The sequence below is a fragment of the Bufo bufo genome, chromosome 8 (assembly GCF_905171765.1).
Source record: "Bufo bufo chromosome 8, aBufBuf1.1, whole genome shotgun sequence".
NCBI lineage: Eukaryota > Metazoa > Chordata > Amphibia > Anura > Bufonidae > Bufo > Bufo bufo.
Genome location: NC_053396.1, coordinates 222,396,686 through 222,413,231, shown reverse-complemented (window position 1 = coordinate 222,413,231; position 16,546 = coordinate 222,396,686). Strand labels below are relative to the sequence as shown.

The 16,546-nt window shown below is 44.4% G+C and overlaps 1 protein-coding gene across 2 annotated transcripts in view; it reads left to right on the top strand.

The window, feature by feature from the left end:
• Window positions 1–14,623, top strand: part of PCDH11X (protocadherin 11 X-linked) — a 198,443-nt gene extending 183,820 nt beyond the window's left edge. Inside the window, exons 4-5 of one of the 2 annotated variants that reach the window (XM_040404755.1) lie at window positions 11,819–11,908; window positions 13,883–14,623. In XM_040404755.1, the coding sequence (XP_040260689.1) occupies window positions 11,819–11,890 (72 nt within the window). In that variant the 3' untranslated portion in view covers window positions 11,891–11,908; window positions 13,883–14,623. The remainder of the gene's footprint in view (window positions 1–11,818; window positions 11,909–13,882) is intronic. The other variant, XM_040404756.1, reaches the window with a different exon arrangement.
• The last annotated feature ends 1,923 nt before the right edge of the window (window positions 14,624–16,546 follow it).

The following is a 16,546-nucleotide window of genomic DNA, read 5'->3' as shown; positions in this document are numbered from 1 at the left end:
GACAACAAAAAAATTGTGAATTGGCCATTTTGATTTTTTTTTGTTCACAGGATAAATATATTTATATTTTAATAGTTCTGGCACTTTGGTATACGGTGATGTATATTATCTTTATTTATTGTTTATTCCTTTTTATTTTTATTATGAGGAAAGTATGTTGATTAGAATTTTTATATATTATAATTTATTTTTTATTTTTTTTATATATACTTTTTTAAAGCCGCCTAGGGGACCTGAATGTGCAATTATTAAGTAGCTTCTCCCATATTGTACTGTGATTTAATAGAGTAGTGTATAGGAAATTCAATATATTCTAATGCTGCACTGCCACCTGCAGGCCTACATTGGAACATGTCTGTGATAGGCTGGGTGGCCTCATAATGGCTCCAGCCTATCACCACAAATGAATGTGATGAATCTTAGCGCAGCTGACCATGGCATCTGAGGGGTTAAATGTCTACTTCGCTCTAGTTATCTTCAGAGATGCAGTATCCACTCTACATGTGCAGTGCATGTCGTCAAAAGGGTAAATATAATTACATTTAAATGGTTACTATACTTTATAAAAGCTTTGCATAATAAGAGTACAGGTGAATCCAAGAAACTGTGTAATATATGTTATCAGAGAAAAATGCTACTTTATTTCCCCTCTTCAACTAACATTTTCTGCCATGTCTGTCTTGAGAAAGGAGACGGACTGTCAACTCACTAAAGTCTATGAAGAGGTGAGGGGATGCAGGGCAGAGAGATGTACTCATAGTACTCATAGAGGTCTATGTAGAGGGGCAGTGAAGGAGGAGGAAGACGATACAGAGAGACATACACACAGAGAAACACACATGCTGTTTATAGAAGTCTATGGAGAGGGAAGGGAGGAGGAAGGAAGAAAAAGTGTGGAGAGGCACAAATACTGCCTATAAAAGTATATGGCGGGGGGAGGTTGAGGAGGAGGAAGGTGATGCAGAGACACACACACACATACTGCCTATAGAAGTCTATGGAGAGGGGAGGTTGAAGAGGAGGAAGGTGATGCAGAGACACACACACACATACTGCCTATAAAAGTCTATGGAGAGGGGAGGTTGAAGAGGAGGAAGGTGATGCAGAGACACACACACACATACTGCCTATAAAAGTCTATGGAGAGGGGAGGTTGAGGAGGAGGAAGGTGATGCAGAGACACACACACACACATACTGCCTATAGAAGTCTATGGAGAGGGGAGGTTGAAGAGGAGGAAGGTGATGCAAAGACACACACACACATACTGCCTATAGAAGTCTATGGAGAGGGGAGGTTGAAGAGGAGGAAGGTGATGCAGAGACACACACACACATACTGCCTATAGAAGTCTATAGAAGAAAGTGGTACATAGAGACATATACACTTGATGTCCTTTGTAGTTTATGGAGAGGGGAGGGGGAGGAATGAGCTGCTAGAGGGAGAACAAAGCATTTTGTCTGATAAAATATTTTGTATAGTTTTATTTTTATATTTACCTCTACTATTGATTCATGCAAAGCGTTTATTTAACATTGGCTCTTGTGGAAGGTAGCATTGCTTTTCAGTCCTTCATATTAAGGTGCAGGAAATTTATGGTTACAGATATGAGAATAGAGCATAGCTACAGTGATCAGTGGCCCACGTTATTTTATTAAAAACAGCAAAAAAACAAATGGCTGCTTTATCCCAGAAACAGTGCCACACCTGTCCATGGGTATGTCTGGTATGACGTATATCTTCCACGTTGTATACATCAAGTCCTTGAAATGTGTCATTCATAGTCATGGCGCGATACTTTTGTCCTTGTTGCCCCGTCCCTTTCTTCCTATCATTTTATGTGTTATGGCAACACCACTATTAATACATGACGGGGCAGGGGGAGTGCGCAGTGGGCGGGGCTAGGCACACGAGCAGTTAATTTGGGTCGCACATGAATACCGCCTCATTATATTGTAGGCATCTCAGAGTGGCGTATCAGCAGATCCGGAGTTTCTGTTTTACAGGGTGGAATGTCCCACAGTATATTAATCAAGCACAGAGTGTCCTATATACATGGCTGTAAATTAGTTCCACCGCATTAAACAGCATCAGTTGATATATTTCATATTCATGATTTTTTATTTTTTTTGCCGCGGCCATAAAACGATGAGAATATACGACACCGGCCCCAGTCATCTGCTTATATTCTGCTAATTTAATTGAACCATATGAGACATTGTATCAGTGCCAAGGAATTAATATATCTCATCTGCGGCCGGCTTTAAAGAACAGGAACATGGCGGCCCCCTCTGTAAATCACAGGCCAAATGGAGGTCTTCTCAGGCAACTGTAATGTAGTGTTTGTCCTGGGCGGCCATGACTCTGAGCAGTTACTCCGTGAAATGTTTGTCTGCCAAGAAGTGACCCCCGTCCTCTGCTCCAAGGAGCTGACGTGTTCTTAAAGGGCGATGTCCGCTTTTTATAGAACAGTTCCTTTCTAGCAGGTTCTGGAGGTTTTATACTGTTGGCTTTGTTCTTTAGTCATTAGTCAGTATGTTGTACTTTCACTGTAGTACTTAAAGGGGTTATCCAATATCTAAAATATCCCTAGCCCCCCCAATGCCCCGGCCCCTTGTATGGACTATACTTGCGGCACCCATGTCCCTCCGGATCCTTGCACAGCCACCAGTGCATCTCCCTATCGCTCGGATCAAAACATCCGGCGGGGGGTTCGGGGGTAGTGCAGGCAATGGCAGGCCAGCCTCTAGGGGGCTCTTCCCTGTCCCAGATTTCGATTGGCTGTTCCCCCTGTCACCGTATGCCTGGGAGCAGGTGAGTATAATCCATAGAAGGGGCCCTTTAAAGGTATTGTGTCATCAGAAAATGACCAAAGTTTTTATGTTAAACATAATTTTTATAATTTTTGTTAAATTTATTTCACATTTTCTATGCCACTATATTTCAAAAATCCTAAAATCTTGCAATTTTTGTACTGACCATTAGGTCTAATAATATGTCAGTACTTCCTGTCCTGTACGGCCATGTCGTTATCATCACAGGTAGGATTACAATGACAGATATCACCTCTTTATATGTAACACAGGATGCACCGTTCACAATAGGTGATATCACAGCTTTCCTGCTCCCTCCTGACCTCTGCACTGATCACACAGCATGCCGCGAGTCTTGACATCTGGTGTGCAGAACTGTTCATTAGTTATTTTTATTTTGGTTTCCTTTGCCTTTTCATGCTTTGTCATTCCATCCAGAAAAAAAATGATAACATGACAGATCCATTATAAAAGAATAATCATTTCTAGCAGATAGATTGTGATTCTGACAGATTATTACATCATGGGTCCTGTAACAATATGGACGCAGCCTATTAAATACCCAACCCCCACCTTATTCCATCCAGCAAACACTGTATCACTTTGCATGTTCTCTTGTGCGTTTACTGGAAACTGTTGCAAAATAAAACTGATACATTGTGCTTTGTGTAATGCAGGGACTGGAGGGGCAGAGCAAGACTGCAGGATTCAAGTAGCATCAAAGGGGAGTCCATGTGTCATGCTCCGTCACCTGTGGCCCAGGGGATAACACAATGTATACATTTTACTGTTCCTTTTAATAAACGTCTTCCATAAAAGACCCTATGGACACATCAGTCTCATGTGTTATAAACATCAGACCAGTGTCATCCCAGCAGCTTGGTACCCTACCAGTCCCAAAGGTGACCTGATCTCAGTCCTACCAGTTGACCTGAGTGGTAAGGTCTGGTCCTCCATGTGCATCGTGTATTTGAGGTGTAAGAAGGTACAAGGAATCGTTGTGGATGATAGGTACTTGTCACCGAGGTTCCTGGCCTCAGTGGAGTAAGAGCCAGTTTTAATGTGTCAGCAGCAGTTGCTGTTTGACACCTTAATACTTAGTATGGCTGTATAGTTGATCCGGGACGGCTCTTACTGGGAGTAGTCAAAGTGCTGGGTGGGTGACTGCTCCCCATGTTCCAGGCCAGGTTTTGCCAGGCCTAAAAACCAGCCAGCAGTGCTACGTGAGGAGGATTACCTAAGTCTGACAGTGGAGCTCAGGAGGTGTGTGTGCTGGGATCTGAGGCTTGTGCCGTGCTGGAGGGCTGAGACCCGCCTGTAAGGGAAACGAGCCCCCTAAAAGCCTGCTATGGACGGCTGGAGGCAGAACTGCCAACAAGGTAATTTTTCCTATGTGGATTTTTTCATTGTGTGTGAACTAACCCATTACTTCGGAGCCCAGCACCACCCCACTGCTAATTTATTCACTGCTCATCGCCGACGTAATGTTTGTGCAGTGCCCATAATCCCACGCATGCACCCTGGATACACATATCAGCGCTCGCGCAGAACTTATTGCGCATGCCCCAGCTGCACAAACAGTACGTCAGCGATGAGCAGTGAATAAATTAGCAGTGTGACGGTGCTGGGCTCCAAAATAATGGGCGCGGCTGGGCTCCAACTGTCGGAGGGACGTCCCCTTGGGCTCCTTATTGAGGTACTTTGCATATTAATAAAACCATTTTATAGACCAAATAAAAGACACAGGGCAGTAATACTGGTATATTTTAATGTAAATCGTGGAGACTGATGTGGTGATTTTATTAACTCAGTAAGTAAAATCCAGGTGACAGTGTCCCTTTAAGAACTGGTAATTTGCCTCTGTACTGTACTGCGTCCGCACACCCTGTCTACCAGAGCGAATCCCCACAATTAGTGGAGGATGCAGGCAAGAGCAGTGAGGCTGGCGTGAACGCCAATATTTTTGGTTTCTGCATTTTTCAGGCACGGTTGTATGTCGTACAATAAACTAGCTGTATTACAACCACTGCCTCACGACAAAATGGATGCTGTTGTGAAGGCCCTCATGCAGCAGCGAGAGACAAACCTGCAGCAACGCAAGGCTAATAAGCAGCAGCAGGAGACTAACCAGTTGCTGCTACAACATGTGATGGCTTTGCAGACAGTAGGAGCAACACCGAACATCCACGATGCCCGGAAAGCAGACTTTGCCGCGATTCCTAAGATGACCCCCCACAGACGACATCGAAACCTACCTGGCGATGTACGAGAAAGTGGCCATCAGGGAAAAGCTACCCCGTGACCAGTGGGCTGAGGTCGTCGCTCCGTTCCTGGCATCCGATTCCCAGCGAGTGTATTTCGACTTGCCGGACGATTACCAAAAAGTTAAGGGTGAGATTTTGGCAAGACTGGGGGTGAATGTGTTGGCTGAGCCTGCGAGACCCCAGTATTATGACTTGCTCCACCTCTTTCAAAAGTGGTTACAGCCTGGATATGCTGGATAGACTATTGGCTGATATGTTCTGGAGGGCTCTGCCACCCCCTCTCCAGCACTGGATCGGCCAGGTGTCTCCTGGCAATGCCCTGGAAATGGTGGACCCACGTGGTAGCGCTACGAGGCTACTAAGACTGTTACAGGGGGTTCTTTTGGGAGGGGGCAGTCAAAGCCAGTAAATCTCCATCCCAGACCCGGCGACTTGTACCAGCCAAACCCACCCGGGATGTACCCCCTACGAACCTGGCTCCGATAGTCTGCTGGCGGTGTCAGGGGCCTGGCCATGTAAGAGCTGACTGTCCACATCAGGTGGAACCCATGGATACTATCTATGGCTACCATCAGTCGTTATATGCCAGGAAGCTGTGTGCAGCAGGTACCCCAGAAACTCAAAACCACTTGTGCCTGGTGGAAGTGGGAGACACTCCAGCGGAGGCTCTGCTGGACTCAGGGAGTCTGGTGTCCCTAGTAAGGGCTCCCCTGGTATGGTCCACGGCGTATACTGGCTGGAAAGTCGGGGTCATGTGGATCCATGGAGACTTAAAAGACTATCCCACCGCCCTGGTGTCTCTAACCACAGGGGCTGGCAGGTGGACTCACGAAGTGGCAGTTGCCACAAATTTACACTACGAACTTATAATAGGGAGAGACTTCCCGGCACTGTGGCCTGCTACGAGAGTGACTGATACCTATGAGACAGGGGTAACCCCATCAAAGTAGCCTGGCTTCAGGGGAAGGCCAGAACCCTGGGAACCCGTGGCCGAAGGGCCAGCGGTAGGGGTGACCGCCACTTCAGTGGAAGAGGGGGGGCAACAACACTGAATGTAATGGTGGGAGATGCAGAGGACTTGCCGCCGGGGCCTGAGCTGGCCGACCTGAATGTCTCTGGGGATAATTTTGGTACTGCACAACACCGAGACCCAACCCTTTCCCAAGCCTGGGAAAATGTATTAATAGTAGATGGTGAACCACAACAAGCTGGGCAGAGTCAGTGTTTCCCCGTTTTGTGGTTCATCAGGATATGTTGTATCAGGTAAACCAACTGCGAGGTGAACATATTGAAAGGTTAGTGGTGCCCCAGGCTTATCGCAAACTTGTGTTAGCGTTAGCCCACCAACATGTTCTCGGAGGGCATCTGGGAATGCAGAAAACACAGGACCGGATACTACAACGGTTTTACTGGCCCAGTGTGTTTAGAGAGGAGGACGAATTCTGTAAGTCTTGCCCGACCTGCCAAGCAACTAGCCCCCAGCACCTTTTCCGCAGTCCCTTGATACCTCTCCCGATCACCGATGTACCGTTTGAGCGAGTCGCGATGGACCTTGTAGGCCCAGTACCGAAGTCCACTAGAGGACACTAAAACATCTTAGTCATGCTAGACTACGCCACTCGGTACCCGGAGGCGGTGCCACTCCGACATACATCGGCTAAACTGATAGCTAATGAGCTAATGGAAATGTTCTCCTGAGTGGAGCTACCTAAAGAGTTTCTGACTGACCAGGGGACCAGTTTTATGTCTAAGGTCATGAGGGAGCTCTGTAAGTTGCTGCATATCAAACAGTTACGGACATCCGTTTACCATCCGCAAACGGACGGTCTGGTTGAAAGGTTTAACAAAACACTAAAAGCCATGTAAGGGCTCTTTCACACCTGCATTGTTGTGTTCCGGCATAGAGTTCCGTCGTCGGGGCTCTATGCCGGAAGAATCCTGATCAGGATTATCCTAATGCATTCTGAATGGAGAGAAATCCGTTCAGGATGCATCAGGATGTCTTCAGTTCCGGAACGGAACGTTTTTTGGCCGGAGAAAATACCGCAGCATGCTGCGCTTTTTGCTCCGGCCAAAAATCCGGAACACTTGCCGCAAGGCCGGATCCGGAATTAATGCCCATTGAAAGGCATTGATCCGGATCCGGCCTTAAGCTAAACGTCGTTTCGGCGCATTGCCGCATCCGACATTTAGCTTTTTCAGAGTGGTTACCATGGCTGCCGGGACGCTAAAGTCCTGGCAGTCATGGTAAAGTGTAGTGGGGAGCGGGGAGCAGTGTACTTACCGTCCGTGCGGCTCCCCGGGCGCTCCAGAGTGACGTCAGGGCGCCCCAAGCTCATGGATCATGTGATCACATGGATCACGTCATCCATGCGCATGGGGCGCTCTGACGTCATTCTGGAGCGCCCGGGGAGCCGCACGGACTGTAAGTATACCGCTCCCCCGCTCCCCGCTCCTACTATGGCAACCAGGACTTTAATAGCGTCCTGGGTGCCATAGTAACACTGAACGCATTTGGAAGACGGTTCCGTCTTCAAATGCTTTCAGTACACTTGCGTTTTTCCGGATCCGGAGTGTAATTCCGGCAAGTGGAGTACACGCCGGATCCGGACAACGCAAGTGTGAAAGAGGCCTTAAAAAGGGTGGTGTCTAAAGATGAGAAGGACTGGGACCTTCTTCTGCCCTATCTCATGTTCGCTGTGTGAGAGGTGCCCCAGGCCTCTACTGGGTTCTCGCCCTTCGATTGCTTTATGGCAGACACCCTCGCGGTTTGTTGGAAGTAGCCAAAGAGGCTTGGGAACAGCAACCCACGCTGCATAGAAGTGTCCTTAAGTATGGTACCAAGATGCAACAGCGGATAGAGACCGTTTTGCCTCTTGTCAGGGAGCATATGGAGGCTGCTCAGTGAGCCCAGAGTCAGATCTATAATCTAGGTGATTGGGTTTTGGTTCTGGTGCCGACCATGGACAGTAAGTTCCTGGCCTGGTGGCAGGGGCCCTACGAGGTACTTGAAAAAATTGGAGAGGTAAATTACAAGGTACACCAGCCAGGGAGGCGAAAGCAAGAGCAGGGGTACCATGTGAATCTACTCAAACTGTGGAAAGATAGGGAAACCTGTACTGAAGACAGCCCGCGGCCGGGTTTTCTAGGGGAAGTGTTTTCGGCCCCTCTGTCTGAAGCAAGGGAAGGGGCTGCCACAGTAAGAATTGCTGACAGCCTCTCCTCTAAGCAGGCTCAGGAGGCCAGGGAGTTTATTAGCCGGAACACGGATGTGTTTTCGGATCTCCCTGGACGCACTTCCATAATCCAGCATGACATTGTCACTGAGCCTCAGACAAAAGTCCGATTAAAAGCATACCGGGTACCCGAGGCTCGGCGACAAGCCATATCGGAGGAGGTGCAGCTAATGTTTGAGCTAGACGTCTTTGAGGAGTCAAAAAGTCAGTGGGCCAGTCCTATATTGTTGATACCTAAGCCGGATGGGACATTGCGGATTTGTACCGACTTTCAAAAACATAACGAGGTTTCCAAATTCGATGCGTATTCCATGGCCCGGGTGGATGAGCTCATCGAGAGGTTAGGACAAGCCCGGTATTTTTCTGTTTTGGACCTCACAAAAGGGTACTGGCAGGTGCCCTTAATGGAGGCTGCCAAAGAGAAAACTGCCGTCATCACGCCTGAGGGGCTGTATCAATATATGGTCTTACCCTTTGGTCTCCATGGCGCCCCCGCCACTTTTCAGTGACTAATGGACATTGTGCTTCGTCCACATCGTCGGTACGCTTCAGCTTACCTGGACGATATTATCATCCACAGTACTGACTGGGAAAAGCACCTACCCAAAGTGCAGGCTGTAGTGGACTCCCTTCGGAATGCGGGACTAACCGCTAACCCCAAAAAATGTACGATAGGGTTAGAGGAGACTAAATACCTGGGGTATGTCATTGGGCTCGGAGTGATCAAACCCCAAGTATTGGCCCCGACCTGTCACCACTAGGCAAGTAAAGTCATTCCTAGGAATGATAGGCTATTACATGAGTTTTGTTCCCCACTTTGCTACTCTATCCGCGCCATTGACAAGGTTATTGAAGGGACGCAAGTCAGTGATGGTTCACTGGAATGACCGGGCGGAAGAGGCTTTCTCTGCTTTGAAGTCGGCCCTGTGCGGTGATCCCTTACTTTAAGCGGGAATTCATAGTACAGACAGATGCCTCAGAAGTAGGCGTCGGAGCTGTACTGTCTCAGGAAGTCAACCGGGAGGAGCATCCCGTTGTCTTCCTAAGCCGCAAGCTTACCCCAGCCGAGAGTCTCTCCGCTATTATTTGTTGGGGAGAACATTCCGCCTGGTGACTGACCACTCCCCTCTCAAGTGGTTGAGCCAGACCAAAGAGAGAAATGCCCGAGTCACCAGGTGGTTCCTGTCCTTACAAAACGTTCTCCGTAGAACACAGGGCAGGCTGGTTGCAGGGAAAGGCGGATGCCCTGTCCCGAGTATACTGTATGGCATGTGTTCACCCCTTCAGGGTTGAACAAAAGGGGGAGGTATGTGAGAAGGTACAACGAATCATTGTGGATAATAGGTACGTGTCACCGAGGTTCCTGTCCTCGGTGGAGTAAGAGCCGGTTTTTATGTATCAGCAGCAGTTGCTGTTTGACACCTTAATACTTAGTATGGCTGTATATATGATCCAGGACGGCTCTTACTGGGAGTAGTCAAAGTGCTGGGTGGGTGACTACTCCCCATATTTCAGGTCGGGTTTTGCCAGGCCTAAAAAACAGCCAGCACTGCCAGGTGAGAAGGATTACCTCAGTCTGACAGTGGAGCTCAGGATGTTTGTGTCCTGGGATCTCAGGCTTGTGCTGTGCTGGAGGGCTGAGACCCGTCTGTAAGGGAAACGGGCCCCCAAAAAGCCTGCTATGGACGGCTGGAGGCAGAAATGCCAACAAGGTGATTTTTCCTATGTGGACTTTCCATTGTGTGTGAACACCAAGACTGCAAAGTGACGTTTTGTTTTTGCTTTATGTGTGAATAAACTCGGAAGTTTGATTTAAGACCTGGTAATTTGCCTCTGTACTGTGTCCGCACACCCTGTCTACCAGAGCGAATCCCTACAGAGGACATTATTGACGGGGGAAATTTCACTTGTTTTTTTGCGGACGCTTGTAACAATATAGTAAATGTCATTGTCCGGTTTATTTTCTGGCAAAATTCACCAATGCTGATATCTATAGCAACATCTGATCCGGTGTCCGAGCCCGGTAACTGTGTATTTCAGTATGTAACGTCTGTCTGCAAAGGTTTGGAAAGAGGATATTCATGTATGGTTAAGTCCCTTCTGATAATCCTGCTAGAGATGTTTCTATAGTTTTTATCCAATACTTCAGAATATTTGATAATCCCACACATGTTACGGTATATCTAATGGATGCCGGATTAACAGAGTTTTGTTAATGTGTTATAGAGGTGACCTTTTTATTTCGGTGTGTAGCTTTAGGCTGCATAAAGACTTTAATTATTTTAGAGCACCCCTTGGTGTCCACATCATTGGCCATGTTGCAATCCTGCTGAACTTGAATGCTGCCCAAAATCCTTTTCTTTTAGGACTCCTATGATCCACGTGATATAGGCAATTATATACAACCTCCTTACAACTGTTCTCTGTTAAAATCCACATATATTGTAATAATTAGCTTTACTTACCTCAGACTGAATAGTATACTCCAGTCACATCTAAAGCTTCATTCATAATTCTGCTGGATCTTGCTGGCTGGTCATCTGTTTTTCTAGTACAGTCAAACACAGACATAACCTTTGTCCAGAATTACAAACACATGGCATCTTTTTTGCAGAATCCTGTCCACAGTTTGTGTGTGTTGTTGCAGCTGAGCCCCATTCACCTCAATAGAGCGGAGTTGCAATATCAGATACAACCCAAGGACAGATGGGGTGCACTTTATGGAGGGAAGCAGCTATATTTTTTTTGTAGTCCTGTTGACACCAAATCTGAGATCCCACAATGCACTGCACACTTGTGGCACAAATGCATCCGAACTGTGAATGCAAACTCTTGCTGTGACTGGAGTATATAAAATGTAATATAAAATGCAGTATATACATTTTTATGATTTGTTCTTTTAAAATATATTAAGTTTTTAAGTTTCCATTTCTTTTTACTACTAGTAACAGGGTAGACCGTCAGCTTTGTGTCTTTCTTCCTATGCGTATCTACCTTACTGTCTCCCTCCCTGTCATTGTGTCCAGTCTTGGATTTGCCGTCTTTGTGACAGCCGGCAGGAATCCTCCATGAATTCTGCTCTTATTTTTCTTTCCATTTCCTCTCTGTATGCAGAAAATCTATGAAGGCAATATTTCAATTCTCTAGCCTTCTGTACTCCAGGACCACCATGGAGTGCATACTGTACTGAAGGCAATCGTAGATTTTCTGGAATCCCTAGTTTAGAACTTTCCAAAAATTCAGGAAATCTGATAGTCTGGCAGTACACTAGTATATAGAATTGGAACTTTTTCTGGGAAAATGTACAATGATCTGTTCTACGAGTATACATGAAAGCGGTCTTCAGCTCTTTGCTCTCCAGCTGTTCATACTTGGAGTTCTTGGGCAGCTGTAGAGTCATAGGTTGGAGACCATCAGTATTCAGTCTTGTGCTGTCAATTGTGAGAATTGTAGACTTTGCCTTTTTATCTCTGTGCTTCACCTTCATCTCTTCCCTTTATTTCAGCCCCTTCGCTTTCACTGGATACTTGACAATGCAGCGTCAGTTAATGTTGGGCAGCCTACAGCAGTGTCTTGATCACTGTTTGCTGTCTTGGTGAGTGCTCCTTATCCTTAGAACCATTTGCTTTCCATATTTAGACACTAATGTTAGATGTCCACTGGTAGAGGTAACTATTACTTTCCAGTGCCCCTTTAAGAAGTCTTAGATTTGGGTTGGCTCGCAGATCGGAGACATGCTTAGTAGATGCCATATGACCAAACGTAGCTGGAATGCCATTGGAAGGAACACAGTTTTTGTCTTTCTAATGAACTTCCAAGTCATGGAGGCCATCAAAAGGGCTTCTGGTCAGAAGATGACCTTAAACAAACAGCAACTACTCTTCCATTGATTTTCCAGATTATTTTAGTCTACACATGGTTATATCTGTACCCAGCTGCTCATTGTTGGCTACAATATGACTTTTGTGTCATGGAAGCTTTAGTCGTTTTTTTTGTATAATCTTATATGTTTATCTAGTGACCCATTCTAAGATCCAGAATATAATTTTTTTTCCCCAATTCTAAAATCCAGAATTTAAGATTTCTTACCAGTAATACCATCTAGTCTTTAGGTAAGAAACGTTAATGTTCTTTTTAAAACCTATAGGCTGCATCTGGTTCTTAAATCCTTACATAGACACTGAGATTAGTGTTTTCCTGTAGCTTCGCTGACTGTTATCCTTTAAGTCTAAGAGATGCTAAGAAGGTTAGTAATGTACAGCATCAAATATTATTAGAAAAGCTTCATAAAAACTGTCTAATTCTGGTATTGTAGGTTGGACTGTGTTCAATAAAGTGGACTGACTAAGCTAGACATGACTGTGGTGACCTGACTCATTGACTGTGCAGAGTTTCATGAATTGAGTCAATAATCATTCAGTTTTTTTAAAAAATAGGCTCAACAAACTCGTAAAAACTATGGTTGACTGACTCAATGACTTTAGGGAATCAATAATCTTCTAGGGCAGTATTTCTAATCATTCCTAACTCAAACATCCCCTACTCAACAAATGACATCAAAGTAACCCCAACGTTTGATCTAATACTATACTGTCTATTAAAATGGCTGGTAACCCCTAGATATATGGTATGTTCCCCCTGGGTTATATGTGCCAAATCTTGGTTAACTGAGTCAGTGTCCATGTGTTGCTTTATAAATTGACTCACTGATTATTTACGGTTTAGTAAACTCAATAAACTTCAGTGAACCGGCTCACTGACCATATACTGTGGAGTATGGTAAACCCACTCGATGTGACTGTGGTGAAGTGACATGACCATCTTGTGTTTTTTTTAATTGACCTAATGATCACTCAGGGTTAAATAAGGAAATGACCTAGAAAAAACTTTAGTCAACTCAGTGACAATGAAGGGGTTGGTAAATTGATTCATTGAGCTAGAATGGACCATGGTGGGGTAGCTCCATGACCATCTAAGGTTTAGTTAAGCAGCACATTGATTTTCTAATAACTGTGAACCAAGTCAATGACTGATGAGTGACTGTGGTGAATGAACACCTAGAGTTTGGTAAAAATGACTAATAACTGTGATGAAGCTACACAAGGATGAATGTAGTTCTGGGCAAACCCAATCAATGTCCACTTAGTTTTGGTAAAAAGACTCAATGAAGTTCTAACGATTGTGATGAACTGACTGAATGACCATGTTGACCATATTACTGTGTTAAGTTAACTCAATGAACATGTAGCATTTGATAAAATGACTCAATGATGTTCTACACATTATTAAAACTGACTCCAATCATTGACTCCAGTGTTGACCCCATTGTGGTGATGTTACTCAATGGCCACGTAGCATTTTGTCATTTGAAGTTCCAAATATTATTAAAACTGACTCAATGACCATGTTGACTCCATTGTTGTGATAAGTTACTCAATGACCATGTAGCATTTGGTAAAATGACTTAATAACCTTGTAATGATTATGATGAAGTGACTCAATGAGCATGTAGTTTTTGGTGAAATGGTTCGGGAAGAACTTTTTCTCATGCTGTTTCTCTATTTGCCAGCTCTGAGAACGTCACCGCATCTGAGGTCATGTACTGAGATCGTTTGCGTACACAATGAGGTTTAACCAGCAAACGCGGAATATGGAAACAGCACGAGAAAAAAAACCTTTCTACTGACTCTGATTGGCGAAGACTTTAATTTGGATGTGGAGACGAACCCCTTCCAGCACCCATAATGAAAGGTATCCAGGGCAAGATGTCGTCTATGTACCTATCCTTCAAGGACAACAAACTTTGTGTCATACTGTAGTCATCAAAACCAAGGTAGAACTATGAAAAGGACTCTTCCCCATCGCTCACTTGGAGGGATGGTTATAAGTATGATATCAATTGTTTTCAAATATTGCTTGTACAAATATATATCTTTTTTTCTTTTTTGCTTCTTTTGCTTTTTTCTTTTTATTTATTTTTATTTATATAATCTGGTTGTTAATATTGAATTAGGGAGCAATAAAACATATGCATCAATGTAAAAAAAAACACACAGAATGTAACCTTTATACACAAACTTTTTAAAGATATGTTTCCTATAATGTACATTTAATAGACGTGTGTGTAATTTAACAGATTGCTAATTTGCTGGATTACCCTATAGTTTTCTTAAACAAATAAAAAACAAAAAACCTACAAATGAGACAATAGGATATACAAGCAGAGGAGATGATTTGTATTCTGCAACAATTCAGATTTTCATGCTTTTTTTCTTTTTTCTAATCCAGAAGAGTATTTAAAGGAATATGGTGTTCCCCTTAACATATATTGCTCAATAAAGTGACTGCGTTTTTTTAAATTATGTGACGTATTTTTTTTTATGGTATTGCACACTACATTCATTGTTTTTCTAAATATTAGGTTTACCGAAACACACAAATGTATCTGGGAAAGAATAGAGCTTAGTGGAGATCATACACCAAGCATTGAGGATAGATGGATATGAGATGTTGTGCAGGTATGGGGGAAAATTGCTGCACAGTTAGAATGCTTTCAAAAATAGAAGTGTTAATAGTTTATTTTTATCAGTTAATAAAATGCAAAGTTAATGAACAAAAAATAAATCTGAATTCAATCAATATTTGGCGTGACACCTTCCCCTCTTTGCCTTCCGCTTCAGTTCTAGATGCACTTGAACAATATTTGTGAAGGAACTTGGCAGGGAGTTTGTTACAAACATCTTGGAGAATTAACCACTGATCTTTGGTGACTGTAGCATTTCTCAAATCCTTCTGTCTCTTCATGTAATCTCAGACAGACTTTAAGATGTTAAGATCAGGGCTCTGTGGGGGCCATATCACACAATCAGGGCTCATTCAGACGGCCGTATGCCATCCGCAAAAATGCGGATCCGTTTTTTTGCGGATTAGATGCTGACCCGTTCACTTCTATGGGGCCCTTTTCTATTCCATGGTTCCGCAAAACAAATGAAACATGTCCTATACTTGTCCGTGAAAATCAGGACATGGCCCCATTGAAGTCTATGGGTCCTCAAAAATACTGAATGCTATCTGTTTTTTCTCAAAAAAAACGGATAGCATTCAATATTTTTGCGGACAGCATACGGCCGTCTGGCTCCAAATTTATTCTGCAGCAGGTCATTGACCTTGAACGTACAGCCAATATCATTAAGAACCAATCTCAGTGTACAGAACAAGGAGTCCTGGATGATATGGTCCTCACAGAACCCTGATCTCATTTTGGATTACATGAAGAGATAGAAGGATCTGAGGTGGCCTACATCCACAGAAGATCTGTATTTCGTTATTTAAGATGTTTGGAACAACCTTCTTGTTACTTCAGTGGGCCAGTGCCTAAGGTGGGCACAGGCACCGCTCCACTCACTCTGCATATATCGCAGTTCCAGTAGCAGGCCCAGCTGCCTGTGTCCTGTGGATCTATTAGAAGTATTCTTCATTGAACCTTACCTCATTCTGCAGTATTGCAAGGGTCAACCCCTCCTTTGGTTCTGTGTGACTACTAATCAGCTGTGTTATGTATGCTGTTATCTTTGTCTCACTCACTGCCTGAGCAATAGGTTTCCTAGCTTGCTAAATCCTGCAAAGGCACTTTAATATGCTTGCCTGCCCATGTACCGACTTCTGCCTGATTCTCGGATTCTGACCATCTACCTATTGACCTGACCCATGTCTGAACGCCATATTGACCCTGAGCTGCCTTCTCTGGCCTTCGGACTTGTTTCATGGATTTGCATGAACTTTGGCCTGTTACTGCCTACAAATTTTGCCTGATCCCTCGGTGCCCTGCATCAGTGTCTCTGACCCCTAACTGTAAGCTGTCAACCACACTGGAACTACTCCAGGAGGTAGTGGCCTGGTGGCTGTCTGCAGCAAATTCGGGTGTAGGGGTGAAAGGGTCTATAGAGGTTAAAGGGTGAATACCAGGGGTGCCAGGATAAGGCCCTTAGGCTTAGCTCAAAATCACATTGGTTGGTAGACATAGTAGTTCCACTCCCTGGTTCTTCGAACACTGTGTGCAAGTGTACCTAGAAAAAATGATGCTGTTTTGAAGACAAAGGGCAGTCAAAGCAAGTATTGATTAGATTTAATTTAAGTTTCTATTTGTTTATTTATTTTGCATTTTATTAAAAAATATACTATTAGCACCTCTATTTTTGAAAGCGTTCTTCCTTTGCAACATTTTTTCACAACT